Here is a 15,755-nt window from a genome sequence, read left to right on the forward strand (position 1 = left end):
CATTAGATGACATGAAGGATGCTCTACACCACCTCCCCGCCACTGAAAATGGAGGAGGTGATTTTGGGGTACAATTGACTCTGTTCTGCAAACAATTCCAGCCCACATATAGGTCCAACTGACGATGCAAAATCAGAGTAAGTAACATTTGAACACGTCTTGAAACATCCAGAACGGATCAATAATGAAAACGTCGCATATAGAGACACTCTCACCACACGGGGCATCTCGCAGAACAATTTGTAAAAAAGGTTGACATGACAAAAATATCTGCTTAACCAGCAGAAAATCGACGAAGGTGTTCCTGATTACGTGGGTAACCCGCTGAACCCCACTCGTGATAGGGATTGGGGATTGCAATTATTTCCCATGAACGAGGAATTCCCAGTAAGCGCGGGTCATAAGCTCGCGTTGATTAAGTCCCTGCCCTTTGTATACACCGCCCGTCGCTACTACCGATTGACAACAGCGGTATCTGAGAGGACGACGCCGCTGAAGGAGTTTGGAACACCCATCTCCGAGCAGCCTTCCTCCAAGGCCTCAGGAAAGACATTTCTGACAAAGTTCAAGAAACATGTATAGGCTGCCAAGACGCTAACATCGCCGAAGTACGACGTTATGCTATTCACCATGAGAAACAAGCTCAACTGCACAACCAAAACAAAGAAGAAAATAGAAAAGCATCAAAAGAAAAAGCTCAGCTCACGCTCATGCATGCTGTAGCCACAAATGTTGCACCCCCTCATCAAGACAGGGGGCGTGGTCGTTTCAGAGGAAGAGGGAGAGGATTCTCTCAGCCCAGGCAACAAAGCCCGTGACAGTAGCCAAGTGAACAGGGATGTTTCCACTGCGGCGACCCAAACCATTGGGTAAGAGACTGTCCATTACAACCACAACAGTCATCACGTGGGCACGGCTGGGGAAACAGCAGAGGTTACAGAGGAGGAGGGGGAGGAGGTCCAAATTGTAACCATCATCAGGGTTACAATCAACAGTCCAACTGGCAGGGCGGCCAACCGTCACAGCCATCTGATTGAATAGAGGAGAGGGGGCATGCGAGGCAGGAGAGGATGATGTCACCACCACCCCCGCCATCTGAACAGGGAAGTACAATGCACCACACACCACACACACCATCACTCATACATCAAAAGATACAAGAACTCATTTTAAAGTCTGTACCTAAACAAGCAACGTATTCCATGTTAAGTACAGAAGCATACAGAAAAATGCCTGTTATACAAATAACTGTGTTTAACAAAGTGTTATCATTTCTTGTTGATTCTGGGGCAACACACTCTGTTATTAAAGCATCTCAATTACCTGACGTCAGACTCAGCGGTCGATCTATATTCTCTATTGGAGCAGGAGGGAACACAGTAAAATAATTATTTACTAAACCTTTAACATGTAGTGATCAACTCACTGGCATTAACATAAAACATAGTTTTCTCCTATCACCTGTCTGCCCACTAAATTTGCCAGGGCGTGATTTGATTTTAGGCCTAGGTTTGAATCTCTCTTCTACCCCTACAGGGTTAAAAGTCACCAGATCGATTACTATTATGTATAACGACTCCACTCCGGACACGTCTGGTAATCTCTTGTATGTCTATCAGTGGTGGGTTCCGTTTACACAATCAAAGGGCCTTATTGACTACGCTATTAAAGCATGGTTAACCCCTGGTGCTGATGTCATGAAAAATACAGATATGCATTGTACTGCTCATGTCGCTCCTGATAGAGACAATGAGTTCGAGCAAGGGTATTTTGAGAATTTAAATGATCAGTTAGATCTATCATTCTGTTATTGGAGCTCCAAACGTTGTGCTATATCTGTATGTCTCACTCCGACACAAACACAGTTTCCCAAAATTGAAAAAGCTGAGCCACACATCTTGAGTTCTAAAAATCCTACAGAGCAATGGCGGGATTTAGGCCCATGGGTAAAAATAAATAATCATTTAATTGACTGGTGTCCGACGCACACACCTAACATTCTGTCATGACTCTGGATTTGTGTTCCTGTTTTATTTTGTAGAGTTCACCTCCCTTGTGTCATGTCTTGTGTTTACTTCCTGTCTTTGTGTGGTTTCCCACCATCGTCAGCGTCTGCCCCGCCCCTGATTGTTTCCACCTGTTCCCACTCACCTCTTGTATAAATTGTCCTGTCTCCCTTTGTCGTGTGTCAGTTCGTCTGGTCATATCCTTGTGAGATCATGTGCAACTACCAGTGTTCCATGAAGTGTGCGTTTCAGAGAAATTTGTATATCCTCCTTGTGAGTGTTTTTGAGTTGTTGTTTTTTGGAAGTAAAGTTTTGGTTTATTCTACACTTTACCCTTGTGTCTGGAGTTGTGCAATTGAGTCTTCCTTCCCTGTGTCTGAGGCGTAACAGAACGAACTGACCAGAATGGACTCAGCCGACTCCAAAGGACTTCGGGACGCCCTATCACTCCGGGGCGTGATGATCCAACAACCTCAGTATCCCCTTAAACGTGAAGCTGTTGAAGGTATTAGACCTGTGTTTAACTCTCTACTTAAAGCAGGCATTATTGTCCCATGTTCTGACTCACCTGTAACTACACCAATGTTCCCAGTAAAGAAAATCACAGACAAAGGTCAACCTGATGAATGGTATTTTGTCCAGGATTTGAGAGCCGTGAATGCAGCTGTTCATGCACGCTCCCCACTCGTTCCGAATCCTCACACCATCCTTTCTCAAATTCCTCCTGATGCTTCTCATTTCTCTGTTTTATCAAATGCTTTTTTCAGCATTCCTGTTGATCCACAAAGTCAATTTTGGTTTGCGTTCACCTTTGATGGAAAGCCATACACATTTAATCGGATGTGTCAGGGTTATTGTGAATCTCCTACTATTTACAACTCTGGGTTAAGAGACAGTCTTGCTTCTGTGCAACTAACTCCAGGTACGGCTGTAATTCAATATGTTGATGACATTATGATTGCATCTCCCTCTAAGGAACAGTGTGAAGTTGATAAAAGACTTTTGCATTTGTCCGCAGAAGGCCATAAAGCCAGCCTGTCTAAACTTCAGTTCTCTCTGCCAACTGTCACCTTTTTTAGGTCATGTCATTTCCGGAGAGGGGAAAACGCTGTCCCCAAGAATACAGGCTTTACAGTCCATTCCAAAACCTGTCACAAAGAAACTCATGCCATTTCTGGGCATGGCTTCCTACTGTAGATGTTTTATCTCTAACTACTCTCAAGTTGAGCAGCCACTTAGGGATATCACACACACTCCAGGCTCCACCGCTAACGCAGTGCTAGTCTGGAATCCAGAGGCAGACAAATCATTTGTTAACATGAAAATGTTGTTGTTGCCTGATTCAAACAAACCTTTTGTGCAAGCAGTAGATGAAAAAGGAGGATGCATGACGTCTGTCCTTCTTCAGTCACATGGCTCACACCTACGTCCGGTGGCATATTTTTCAGGCAAATTAGACCCAGTTGCAGCAGGCCTTCCAGCAGGCCTTCCAACATGCCTCCGTGTAATCGCAGCAGCAGAAAAGGCTCTGATAGCCTCAAGGAACATAGTTGCCTATGCTCCACTAACTCTGCTCGTTCCTCATTCTGTTGCACTCATTCTCCTTGAGCAAAGGACTAGCCATTTGTCGGCAGCCAGATATCTTCGCTATCACACATGTTTATTAGACATGCCAAATGTTACTGTTCAACCATATAAAACCATTAATCCTGCCTCTCTTTTACCTCTTCCTACAGACGGAGATCCTCACAATCTCTCACACGATTGTTTGGCGGAATTAGAACTCACCTGCACACCACGACCTGACCTCAGTGATGTGCCCCTATTCGATCCAGATCTGGAGCTCTACGTAGATGGCTCTGCCTCTCGTGACTCTACTGGCAAAAATAGGGTTGGTTTCGCTGTCGTCACTGCAGTTGATGTGTTGTGTTCTGGTTCTCTTCCCCCTAACTATTCTGCCCAAGGTGCAGAACTCGTTGCCCTGACTGAAGCGTGCCGCTCCGCCGCAGGTCAGGCTGTGAACATTTACACCGACTCTCTTTACGCTTTCGGTGTTGTCCATGATTTTGGTGCGTTATGGAAACATAGAAAGTTTCTCAAATCTGATGGTAAGCCCATTCTGAATTCCAAATTGGTTGCTGTGCTACTAGAGAACATTTTATTGCACTCCCGAATTGCTGTATGCAAATGTACTGCTCACACCCAGGGCATTGACCCCATTTCGCAAGGTAATGCATGTGCCGACGCCGCTGCTAAATTGGCTGCTATGAGATCAGATGTATATGGTTCACTCAGACAGCTCCCACCCAACTGCCCGCGCACGTTTTCGCGTCTCTAAACGACATGCAAAAGCATGTCATGGACCGTGAAAAAGCTGTGTGGCGCTCCTGTGGTGCCTCTTTCACTCAAGACACAGGTGTGTGGATGAGTCCCGAGGGTCTACCACGTCTCCCTAAACATTTCTTTTCCCATTATGCTAAGTTGACACATGGGTTAGACCATGTGTCAAAAGGGGATGTTTGATGCTGTTAAAACTTTTTGGTTCGCCAAAGGTTTCACCATGGCTGCAGAGAAGCACTGCCACGCATGCGTTATCTGTCTGACTCAAAACCTGCCTGTACGACCAATGGCATTGAGAGAAACAGAACAGTTCTGTGCATTTTTATTATTAACCGATCCTGTGAAAGGAGGCAACTCCTGGTGGTTCGCAAAAGAGTCACTACCTGCACTATGTGTGTTTATGTCCAATGCCACCCTTCGAGCCACAAATGCATCTCAGCTAAAACCAAGTACGTTTGAAATGTATGCACCAGTAGCAAGCGTTCACCCTAGCTTCCTACAGAATTTGACTCATGTCCTATGCATAATCCGTAGGAAGAGCCATGTAGGCATGTTTTTAGGGACTACAAAGAATTGTCAACGGATCCTAAACGGTACCTGTGGTCCCGGAAAATTCAACAAAACAGTATGTGTACTAGCTAATATCCCAAATCGCATAAACTCCTCTATGGCGTTTCCCTCTGTCACACACACCTCAACACTCCTAGCCTGGCCTTCTGATGCCGGAGCAGGAGCCCCATAAAATTACGTCTGGCTATGCGGACATAAATTGTACCAGACTTTGGCACTAGTATGGACTGGCACATGCACTCTAGTAGATCTGATACCAGCGGTCACCATTTTAGATTCTTTATTGTACACCAGTATCCAGAATACAACAGAAACGAGCTTTGATCACTTCTCCGGGAGAAAAAGGGTTCAGCGGTATATTTCCTTGGTGGGGTGTTATAAATAATGCTCACAATATCGATAAGACTCATACCCGTTTAGAAAATCTCACATTCGAGGTTACACAGGGTTTCCAAGCATTCACTCCATTTATGGTAGCAAGTAGAAACATGTTGCTACAGCATCAAATGGGCCTTGACATTTGCAATAGAAGGACTATTCTCCACAAAAACAGCTACTTATGTGGGCAAGGATGTGTTTTGTGTATCCAACTGATATCTTGTGAGACAAAAAGAACATCTTGCTCAGGACAGATGTCCCGAAGGCAACTAATGCTTTGCGAGGTCACCTCATGTGCGATATATGATGCATGTTTTCTGTCTTCAGCACTCTCCAGCAGACTGTTTTCGCACTCTGTATGACTTGCGATTTCTGAGATCTCAGAATAAAGTGTCAAAGTCGAAAACCTGGTTTTCCGTAACTTTATTGAACATCTCACCGAGAACTTCATTATAATATAGAAGAATATTCCACAACATACCGTAAACCCTGTTTTACTGCCTCCTCCTCAGGAGACAAACACAAAGTTGCATGTACATGAATATGCGTAGAGTAAGACAGTAAGTTATAGTCACAAAGTGGACATTTTGTGCTGTCAATTGCTTATAATTATGAAGGAAATCAAAATCCATGTTCATAACATAATTTCCACACTTAACACATCTCACAGGTTTTGAGTTTATTTTAGGCAGAGCCATCTTTAGATTTTCACAATCTTCTTAGACGCAAAAGAACAGAAATGAGATAAAACGAGATTACAATTCTGTACATCAGCCAAACCTATTTAAATTCTCTACATATTGACACTTCCTGTTTATGCAAACAGAATAGGTGTTCCTTTATTTCTTGACAAAATAAACTGGGTTGCAATGACAGATCAGCTGATCAAAGAACCATGTGCTCATTACAAGTGAGCAAGAAAAAGCATTAGGGTTGACAGTCAACTGACCAACTCATAATTCTAAAGCAGTTTAAATATATGTTCCCTTTATAAAATCCTTAGAATGAGTGCTATTTATACATATTTCTTTATCAGAAGACATCGAAGAAAAGAGTGTCCAGTATTCTTTAATTATTCAGTATTTATCTAATGGAAAATAAACACGGGGACCAAAGTAAAAGATTGGTATAAAGCTGAGTTTTATTGTAATTTTGGATGAACATTAGGTATAAGACTGTGAAGAGACAGGTCTACATTTATTTATAATAATATGACATGATTTCTGCCATTTGCAATAGTGGCCTAGAAGCAGGAAGGTTATTGTAGCCATCCGTTCTAAAAATATTGCATATACATCCACATTCCTTCACATTTATTACAAAATATTACAAACTAAAGATTGAGTCACTTCAGTTGTTTATGAAAACAAACATTTTTCTTCAATCCCATTTCAGATAATTTGTTGTCATAAGTGACTGAGATGAACTGTCTCCTGATAAATCCTCGATCTAAATACGCCGAATTCAGTTATAATGCTGTGCTCTAGTTCTCTTCCTCATTGGCGACTAACAGCACACAGCTCATGAGGTGAAGGACTGAGGGTGGAGCCAACAACTGCTGTCAGATCCAGTTCATCCTCTGTAACTCCAGGTGGAGGAGTGAAACGAAAGCGCTGGAGGAGGGAGGTGAAGAAGAGGAAAAGCTCCATTCTGGCCAGACTCTCTCCGGGACACACCCTGCGACCTGTGAGAACAAAGAGTTGCAGCAAGTTAACTAGATCACGTCTTTAGAATCGTATTATATCTAGACAAAATGGTTGTACCTGCAGAAAAAGGGATGAAGGCGTCTCTCCTGATAAATTTACCCTCCTTATCCAGGAAGTGGGAAGGGTTGAAGGTGTATGGAGTTTCCCATTCACTCTCATCATGCAGGACAGACGTAAGAAGAGGAAACACAGTAGTCCCCTGTAGGCAAAAGCAGAGCGCAAGGTGTATCATTCAAAATATTGGCACCAAAGCACTGTTGGAAACTATCGTGTGTGGTGTGTGACCTTTTTGATAAAGTAACCCTGGAATGTGACGTCTCGGCTGGTTTTGTGAGGAAGGGCCAAGGGGATAATGTTGGCCAGTCTCTGTGTCTCGTGGATGACAGCATCAGTGTACGGCAGGTTTTTACGGTCATCTACTCGGACCTGACGGCTTCCAACCACCCTGCTCAGCTCCTCCTGGACCTGTTCTGGATGAATGCACAAGTACATAAAATTGGGACTAAAGCGGAAACACTGTAATTTCACCAGGGACAAGTGAGTGGGTTTGTTTTTGCACCTTGAAAATGAGGGTACTTGGCCATGAAAAGTAGACCCCACTGAAGTGTATTTCCTGTAGTATCAGTCCCAGCTCCAAGCAGATTTCTCACGCTGTAGACCAGGTTGTCATCATGATAGTGTGAATCTTTTATTTCAGACTCCTAGAAAACATATAGAAAGAAAGTACGGTGGCCCCGAGAACTCGACACACTGCAAATTAAGAAAGCACATGCAAATAGAAACAACACAAGCAAATGAAGAAAGCTCTTCACCAATTTGACGACACATGTGCAGCATTTAGAGGAGAAGCTCCAAACCCAATGGAAACTCTTTCTGGGGGACACTGAATATGTGATGCATATGACGGGGATAACTTGTGTTTTTTTTGTGGCTTATGAAGTTATTGGCTGAAAAGTCTATCCTTACAGTAAGACTCCCTAATGATCACATTTTGCTAAAATGACACTCACACAGACTCACCAGGTGAAAACAATATCACTGTTGTTGGTAATAAAAACAAACTCAGAAAAAAGATAATTTTCCAACACCACTGACGGATAACCAAATTCAATAACTAACCAAAACAACAAGCGCTGCGTTTGCATCACTTTAAAGTGTCGGCTGGAAGCAGTTTTGGTTGTCTTGTGAGGTACTTGCTGTGATTTTTCTAAATATTGCACGTGTGTAGTTAAATTCATATTTGTGTGTCGTCAAGCTAGTGATTTGTCTATTTTCATGCGTTTTCTTAATTTGCAATGTGTTGAGCTCTTAGGGCCACCATGAAGAGGGATTATACGCAATGATTTATTCATCAGTGTTATAAGGCTAGGAGTGGATTCACTGGAGTTAGACACCTCACCTCCAGGTTTAGTTTATGGGTCAGGAATGCATCAACAAAGCATCTGCACAGCTCAGGGTTCAAAGTCTCCTTCAGGTCCGCTATTATGTTCCTTGTTTCTTGCCTGTTGGCCTCCGTGTGTTTCATCAAATCCCTCCAGTTTTTAAGAAAAGGGCCCAGCCAAGGAAACGTGTTGTATATCTGTAAAGGGGCAGAATACAGAACAAATGTTAACAGCCATCAGATCTGAAGTGTTCAGATGGTACCCTTCCAAAAAAAATATTAAAACTGATGTGTGCAGGCTAATAATAATAATAATAATAATAATGATCCAAAATGAAGTTTGAAATTAATATTGAACAAATATGTACTTTATTTAACTTATATTTAGTACTACATTACATAGTTATATCCAGGAATCTTCTTGGGAAATATTTCATTAACTACAACAGTTTAAGCTCTTAAGCATCAGGATTTCTTCTTAATCATCTGAAGTCACTAGATCTGAAATCACTCTCTAGTACCAGGATGGATGCTGTTCCGGTCAGATGAATGATGTCGTGGTCTCTTTCCACCATAGCTTTGAAGTCAGGGTCTTTGTAGTCAAACCTCTTTCCAAACATGAGAGCTGATATAATATTTGAAGCTGCATAATTAATAGTCTGGGCGTTGTCGAAGGCTTTACCTGAGAGAGAGATAAAGTTAGATAGTGAGTGCAACTTATTCAAAGGACTGTTGCCATATAAAGAGGTGCAGAGTTTTAGAAAAGATCATGTTACCTTCCCGTTGTTCAAATTCTTCACTCAGGTAGCCACATTCATCTATGATTTTACCTTCACTAATCCTTCTGCCCATCCCAAAATCTCTCAGTGTACTTAAAGCAAAACGCCTCATTTCTTTCCAAGAGTCGCCATTGGAAAATATTATGCCTGAAAACAAGAGTGGTTGGCTTGTTTATACAAGGACAGAAAAAGGCCAGTAAAACAAACAAACAAACATTTCTCTCTACCGTTTCCTTTGTGGAAATCATAGAATATTGGAAGGACCTCTCGATCACCAAATTCCTCAGCATGGTTGACCAGAGCCTGTCTGACTGTCTTGTATCCTGCCAGGACCACCACCTTCTTCATTCCAAAGTAGACTCTAAACACTGGTCCATATTTTTTGGACAGCTGAAAAGATGGAGGCAAGTAAAAGTGAGACTCACTGTCCTCTATTAGAAATGTAATTTACTGAAATTCACTTACCAATACTGAATATATATATATATATATATATATATATATTTTTAAACATCAATTTCTTGTCTTCTAACAAAGCAATGGAAATAACTTAATAGTTTAAAGACATACAACATATTTCTCACATCAACAAGAGAGCAGTTGAGTCTTTTGAGATCCACCTGAAGCAGGTTACCAAGCAGGGGAAGAGGTGTAGGCCCTGGAGGCTCCAACTTCTTGTCCTGGGAGCTGAAGCTGGAGTAACAAAGGTGGAGGAACAGCAGGCCCATAATGGCCACCGACAAGTAGACTGAAATAGAAAACTGGAAAAGATCTTCCAACATGATTCTGCTGTCACCTGGATCTGACTTCTTTTAGAAAACCTTTTCACTGAACAGCTGTTTCCAAAGTTAAATGAAGAGATAAATCCCTGGTTGTCCCAAATCGCGCTTCTAGTTTCTACCTGCGGTTTCAACCTGTTCAAAGTGTCTGCAAAGATGTAACCTATTTTCATCTCTCTGGGTGGGGCTTTAGACCAAGGGTACATCCCAAGTCGTCTCTGTCTCAATTCGGGGGCTGCAGCCTTCGGAGGACGCATTATTTTCGGTCTTTAGAGGCCGGGTCCTCCGTATACCGCGAAGGCTGTACCAAGCGGTGTACGAAATGAGAAGGTCCGGTCAACGTGGGTTTTCCTGGTTCGTCACCAGCTGTTCACGCCCCTACGTTTTGCCGCTCCCGTCGCCTAGCAACTCTCAGAAGTTATCAAGCGCGGTTGACGCCTTACTTTAGCATTTTTCCCCAGAGGACGGAACCAGAGATTGAAAAAGGAAAAATTCGAACTTGATTGAAGGTATGCTTTATCACCGGCGCATAATATATAGACGGTGGAGGGGCATCTCATACACACTCTGAAGACCACCCCAGAAGATGCATCAAGAGACACCAGGGGCTTTATTGTGGCAAGCCATCCAAGTCCAGCAGCAAACCTTATCTGTATATACTGTAAATGTTATGTTTTATAATATTTTTCTGTATATAATAATTACAGAATTTTCTTTGTTCAATCATTCATTTCCATTCATTGATAGGTGATTTCCTAAATTAAATAATCCCTTTTCTAAATTATTAAATCATATGTACATAATAAATCCTTCTTGAACCTTGAAATTCATTCATTTTCATTTATAGTTATGTAAATTAAATACACATTATATTCATCATTATATATATTATTTAATATATAGGCTACCTTTGTCTTATTTACACCCTACAGCTTAAGGAAGGGACTCTCTTTACAGTGTGACTACAAACACAGTTCACTCTGTCAGGGAGTGTGAGGGTGTAGAGAGGAAGGTTTTGGAATTGGGCTCAAGAGTCCCCACCCCCTTTTGTTAAGGCTGCACAAATCACTCATCTCACTTCTTCAGGTGTGTTGAGCAGTCAGTCAATCACAGATCTAATCAAACTGCAAGCCAAGATTAATCAATTCAAACGCCAGATCTGGCAAATACCGGCAGGACATTTCAAGAATAGAGCGAGAAAAACAAGTAATTGCCAAATGGGTTTAAGCCATGGAGAGATACAGTTTGTAAAAGGGTAATACCGTAAACCCTGTTTTACTGCCTTCTCCTCAGGAGACAAACACAAAGTTGCATGTACATGAATATGCGTAGAAAGTAAGACAGTAAGTTATAGTAACAAAGTGGACATTTTGTGCTGTCAATTGCTTATAATTATGACCAACTCATAATTCAAAAGCAGTTTAAATATATGTTCCCTTTATAAAATCCTTAGAATGAGTGCTATTTATACATATTTCTTTCTATCAGAAGACATTGAAGAAAAGAATGTCCACTTTCCTTTTAAATGATTCAGTATTTATCTAATGGAAAATAAACACAGGGACCAGAGTAAAAGATTGGTATAAAGCTGAGTTTTATTGTAATTTTGATGAACATTAGGTATAAGGCTATATGAAGAGACAGATCTAAATGTATTTATAGTAATATGACATGATTTCTGCCATTTGCAATAGTGGCCAAGAAGCAGGAAGGTTATTGTAGCCGTCTCATTCTAAAAATATTGCATATACATCAACAGTCCTTCACATTTCTTATTACAAAAAATTACAAACTAAAGATTGAGGCTTCTCAGTCACTTCAGTTGTTTATGAAAACATACATTTTTCTTCAATCCCATTTCAGATAATTTGTTGTCTTAAGTGACTGAGATAAACTGTCTCCTGATAAATCCTCTATATCTAAATACTCTGAATTCAATTATACATTCAGTTATAATGCTGTGCTCTAGCTCTCTTCCTCATTGGCGACTAACAGCACACAGCTCATGAGGTGAAGGACTGAGGGTGAAACCAACAATCTGGTGTCAGATCCAGTTCATCCTCTGTAACTCCAGGTGGAGGAGTGAAACGAAAGCGCTGGAGGAGGGAGGTGAAGAAGAGGAAAAGCTCCATTCTGGCCAGACTCTCTCCGGGACACACCCTGCGACCTGTGAGAACAAAGAGTTGCAGCAAGTTAACTAGATCACGTCTTTAGAATCGTATTATATCTAGACAAAATGGTTGTACCTGCAGAAAAAGGGATGAAGGCGTCTCTACTCATAAATTTACCCTCCTTATCCAGGAAGTGGGAAGGGTTGAAGGTGTATGGAGTTTCCCATTCACTCTCATCATGCAGGACAGACGTAAGAAGAGGAAACACAGTAGTACCCTGTAGGCAAAAGCAGAGCGCAAGGTGTATCATTCAAAATATTGGCACCAAAGCACTGTTGGAAACTATCGTGTGTGTTGTGTGGTGTGTGACCTTTTTGATAAAGTAACCCTGGAATGTGACGTCTTGGCTGGTTTTGTGAGGAAGGGCCAAGGGGGCAATGTTGGCCAGTCTCTGTGTCTCGTGGATGACAGCATCAGTGTACGGCAGGTTTTTACGGTCATCTACTCGGACCTGACGGCTTCCAACCACCCTGCTCAGCTCCTCCTGGACCTGTTCTGCACTCACATAACATTTAGATTAAATTTGATTAATGTACAAGTACATAAAATTGGGACTAAAGCGGAAACACTGTAATTTCACCAGGGACAAGTGAGTGGGTTTGTTTTTGCACCTTGAAAATGAGGGTACTTGGACATGAAAAGTAGACCCCACTGAAGTGTATTTCCTGTAGTATCAGTCCCAGCTGCAAACAGATTTCTCACGCTGTAGACCAGGTTGTCATCATGATAGTGTGAATCTTTTATTTCAGACTCCTAGTAAAACATAGAGAAAGAAAGTACGGTGGCCCCGAGAGCTCAACACACTGCAAATTAAGAAACACATGCAAATAGAAACAACACAAGCAAATGAAGAAAGCTCTTCACCAATTTGACGACACATGTGCAGCATTTAGAGGAGAAGCTCCAAACCCAATGGAAACTCTTTCTGGGGGACACTGAATATATGATGCATATGACGGGGATAACTTATGTTTTTTTTGTGGCTTGTGAAGTTATTGGCTGAAAAAGTCTATCCTTACAGTAAGACTCCCTAATGATCACATTTTGCTAAAATGACACTCACACAGACTCACCAGGTGAAAACAATATCACTGTTGTTGGTAATAAAAACAAACTCAGAAAAAAGATAATTTTCCAACACCACTGACGGATAACCAAATTCAATAACTAACCAAAACAACAAGCGCTGCGTTTGCATCACTTTAAAGTGTCGCCTGGAAGCAGTTTTGGTTGTCTTGTGAGGTACTTGCTGTGATTTTTCTAAATATTGCACGTGTGTAGTTAAATTCATATTTGTGTGTCGTCAAGCTAGTGATTTGTCTATTTTCATGCGTTTTCTTAATTTGCAATGTGTTGAGCTCTCAGGGCCACCATGAAGAGGGATTATACGCAATGATTTATTCATCAGTGTTATAAGGCTAGGAGTGGATTCACTGGAGTTAGACACCTCACCTCCAGGTTTAGTTTATGGGTCAGGAATGCATCAACAAAGCATCTGCACATCTCAGGGTTCAAAGTCTCCTTCAGGTCCGCTATTATGTTCCTTGTTTCTTGCCTGTTGGCCTCCGCGTGTTTCATCAAATCCCTCCAGTTTTTAAGAAAAGGGCCCAGCCAAGGAAACGTGTTGTATATCTGTAAAGGGGCAGAATACAGAACAAATGTTAACAGCCATCAGATCTGAAGTGTTCAGATGGTACCCTTCCAAAAAAATGACTAAAACTGATGTGTGCAGGCAAATATAAATAATAATAATAATAATAATAATAATAATCCAAAATTAAGTTTGAAATTAATATTGAACAAATATGTACTTTATTTAACTTATATTTAGTACTACATTACATAGTTATATCCAGGAATCTTCTTGGGAAATTATTATTTAAAGTTATAGAATTAAGAAACTGCTAAATAAAGTTTTAACAAATATGTCATTAACTACAACAGTTTAAGCTCTTAAGCATCAGGTTTTCTTTGTAATCATCTGAAGTCACTAGATCTGAAATCACTCTCTAGTACCAGGATGGATGCTGTTCCGGTCAGACGGATGGACTCGTGTTCTCTTTCCACCATAGCTTTGAAGTCAGAGGTCCTTGTAGTCAAACCTCTTTCCAAACATGAGAGCTGATATAATATTTGAAGCTGCATAATGAATTGTCTGGGTGTTGTCGAAGGCTTTACCTGAGAGAGAGATAAAGTTAGATAGTGAGTGCAACTTATTCAAAGGACTGTTGCCATATAAAGAGGTGCAGAGTTTTAGAAAAGATCATGTTACCTTCCCGTTGTTCAAATTCTTCACTCAGGTAGCCACATTCCTCTATGATTTTACCTTCACTAATCCTTCTGCCCATCCCAAAATCTCTCAGTGTACTTAAAGCGAAACGCCTCATTTCTTTCCAAGAGTCGCCATTGGAAAATATTATGCCTGAAAACAAGAGTGGTTGGCTTGTTTATACAAGGACAGAAAAAGGCCAGTAAAAACAAACAAACAAACATTTCTCTCTACCGTTTCCTTTTGTGAAATCATAGAATATTGGAGTGACCTCTCGATCTCCAAATTCCTCAGCATGGTTGACCAGAGCCTGTCTGACTGTCTTGTATCCTGCCAGGACCACCACCTTCTTCATTCCAAAGTAGACTCTAAACACTGGTCCATATTTTTTAGACAGCTGAAAAGATGGAGGCAAGTAAAAGTGAGACTCACTGTCCTCTATAAGAAATGTAATTTACTGAAATACACTTACCAATACTGAATATATATATATATATATATATATATATATATATATATATATATATATATTTAAACATCAATTTCTTGTCTTCTAACAAAACAATGGAAATAACTTAATAGTTTAAAGACATACAACATATTTCTCACATCAACAAGAGAGCGGTTGAGTCTTTTGAGATCCACCTGAAGAAGGTTACCAAGCAGGGGAAGAGGTGTAGGCCCTGGAGGCTCCAACTTCTTGTCCTGGGAGCTGAAGCTGGAGTAACAAAGGTGGAGGAACAGCAGGCCCATAATGGCCACCGACAAGTAGACTGAAATAGAAAACTGGAAAAGATCTTCCAACATGATTCTGCTGTCACCTGGATCTGACTTCTTTTAGAAAACCTTTTCACTGAACAGCTGTTTCCAAAGTTAAATGAAGAGATAAATCCCTGGTTGTCCCAAATCGCGCTTCTAGTTTCTACCTGCGGTTTCAACCTGTTCGAAAGTGTCTGCAAAGATGTAACCTATTTTCATCTCTCTGGGTGGGGCTTTAGACCAAGGGTACATCCCAAGTCGTCTCTGTCTCAATTCGGGGGCTGCAGCCTTCGGAGGACGCATTATTTTCGGTCTTTAGAGGCCGGGTCCTCCGTATACCGCGAAGGCTGTACCAAGCGGTGTACGAAATGAGAAGGTCCGGTCAACGTGAGATTTCCTGGTTCGTCACCAGCTGTTCACGCCCCTACGTTTTGCCGCTCCCGTCGCCTAGCAACTCTCAGAAGTTATCAAGCGCGGTTGACGCCTTACTTTAGCATTTTTCCCCAGAGGACGGAACCAGAGATTGAAAAAGGAAAAATTCGAACTTGATTGAAGGTATGCTTTATCACCGGCGCATAATATATAGACGGTGGAGGGGCATCTCATACACACTCTGA

General features: G+C 41.5%; 3 protein-coding genes across 4 annotated transcripts in view; 1 reads left to right on the forward strand and 2 right to left on the reverse strand.

Moving 5' to 3' along the window:
- The first annotated feature begins 2,227 nt into the window (after positions 1-2,227).
- LOC115011911 (uncharacterized) overlaps positions 2,228-15,755 on the forward strand; it is a 28,944-nt gene continuing 15,416 nt past the window's right edge. Inside the window, exons 1-3 of one of the 2 annotated variants that reach the window (XM_029437187.1) lie at positions 2,228-2,279; positions 2,397-2,511; positions 3,743-4,328. In XM_029437187.1, coding sequence (XP_029293047.1) covers positions 2,241-2,279; positions 2,397-2,511; positions 3,743-4,328 — 740 coding nt within the window. In that variant the 5' untranslated portion in view covers positions 2,228-2,240. Of the gene's footprint in view, positions 2,280-2,387; positions 2,512-3,742; positions 5,201-15,755 lie in introns of those variants that run through there. The other variant, XM_029437188.1, reaches the window with a different exon arrangement.
- On the reverse strand, positions 6,791-10,044 carry LOC115011907 (cytochrome P450 2K1-like). The gene is made up of 9 exons (XM_029437181.1): positions 9,745-10,044; positions 9,388-9,550; positions 9,158-9,307; positions 8,903-9,063; positions 8,400-8,579; positions 7,560-7,701; positions 7,286-7,470; positions 7,058-7,199; positions 6,791-6,978 (listed from the first exon to the last, which is right to left on the reverse strand). The coding sequence occupies exons 1-9, from the start codon at positions 9,940-9,942 to the stop codon at positions 6,791-6,793; spliced, it is 1,509 nt and encodes a 502-aa protein (XP_029293041.1). The 5' UTR covers positions 9,943-10,044.
- LOC115011912 (cytochrome P450 2K1-like) lies at positions 11,918-15,264 on the reverse strand. Its single transcript, XM_029437189.1, is given in 11 exon segments — positions 11,918-11,977; positions 11,979-12,106; positions 12,186-12,327; positions 12,421-12,605; positions 12,722-12,863; positions 13,563-13,742; positions 14,127-14,195; positions 14,197-14,288; positions 14,383-14,532; positions 14,614-14,776; positions 14,989-15,264. Coding segments are annotated over 11 exon segments (1,509 nt in total). The 5' UTR covers positions 15,187-15,264.

This window comes from Cottoperca gobio, chromosome 8 (assembly GCF_900634415.1).
Source record: "Cottoperca gobio chromosome 8, fCotGob3.1, whole genome shotgun sequence".
Taxonomy (NCBI): Eukaryota; Metazoa; Chordata; class Actinopteri; order Perciformes; family Bovichtidae; genus Cottoperca; species Cottoperca gobio.

Excerpts from the sequence above, each read along its gene's own strand:
- LOC115011907 (XM_029437181.1), bottom strand. The coding sequence starts at position 9,942 with ATGTTGGAAGATCTTTTCCAGTTTTCTATTTCAGTCTACTTGTCGGTG. Across the intron at positions 9,308-9,387 it reads TGATTTCCACAAAGGAAACG|GCATAATATTTTCCAATGGC; the intron begins GTAGAGAGAAAT and ends TCTTGTTTTCAG. Across the intron at positions 9,064-9,157 it reads AGAATTTGAACAACGGGAAG|GTAAAGCCTTCGACAACGCC; the intron begins GTAACATGATCT and ends TCTCTCTCTCAG.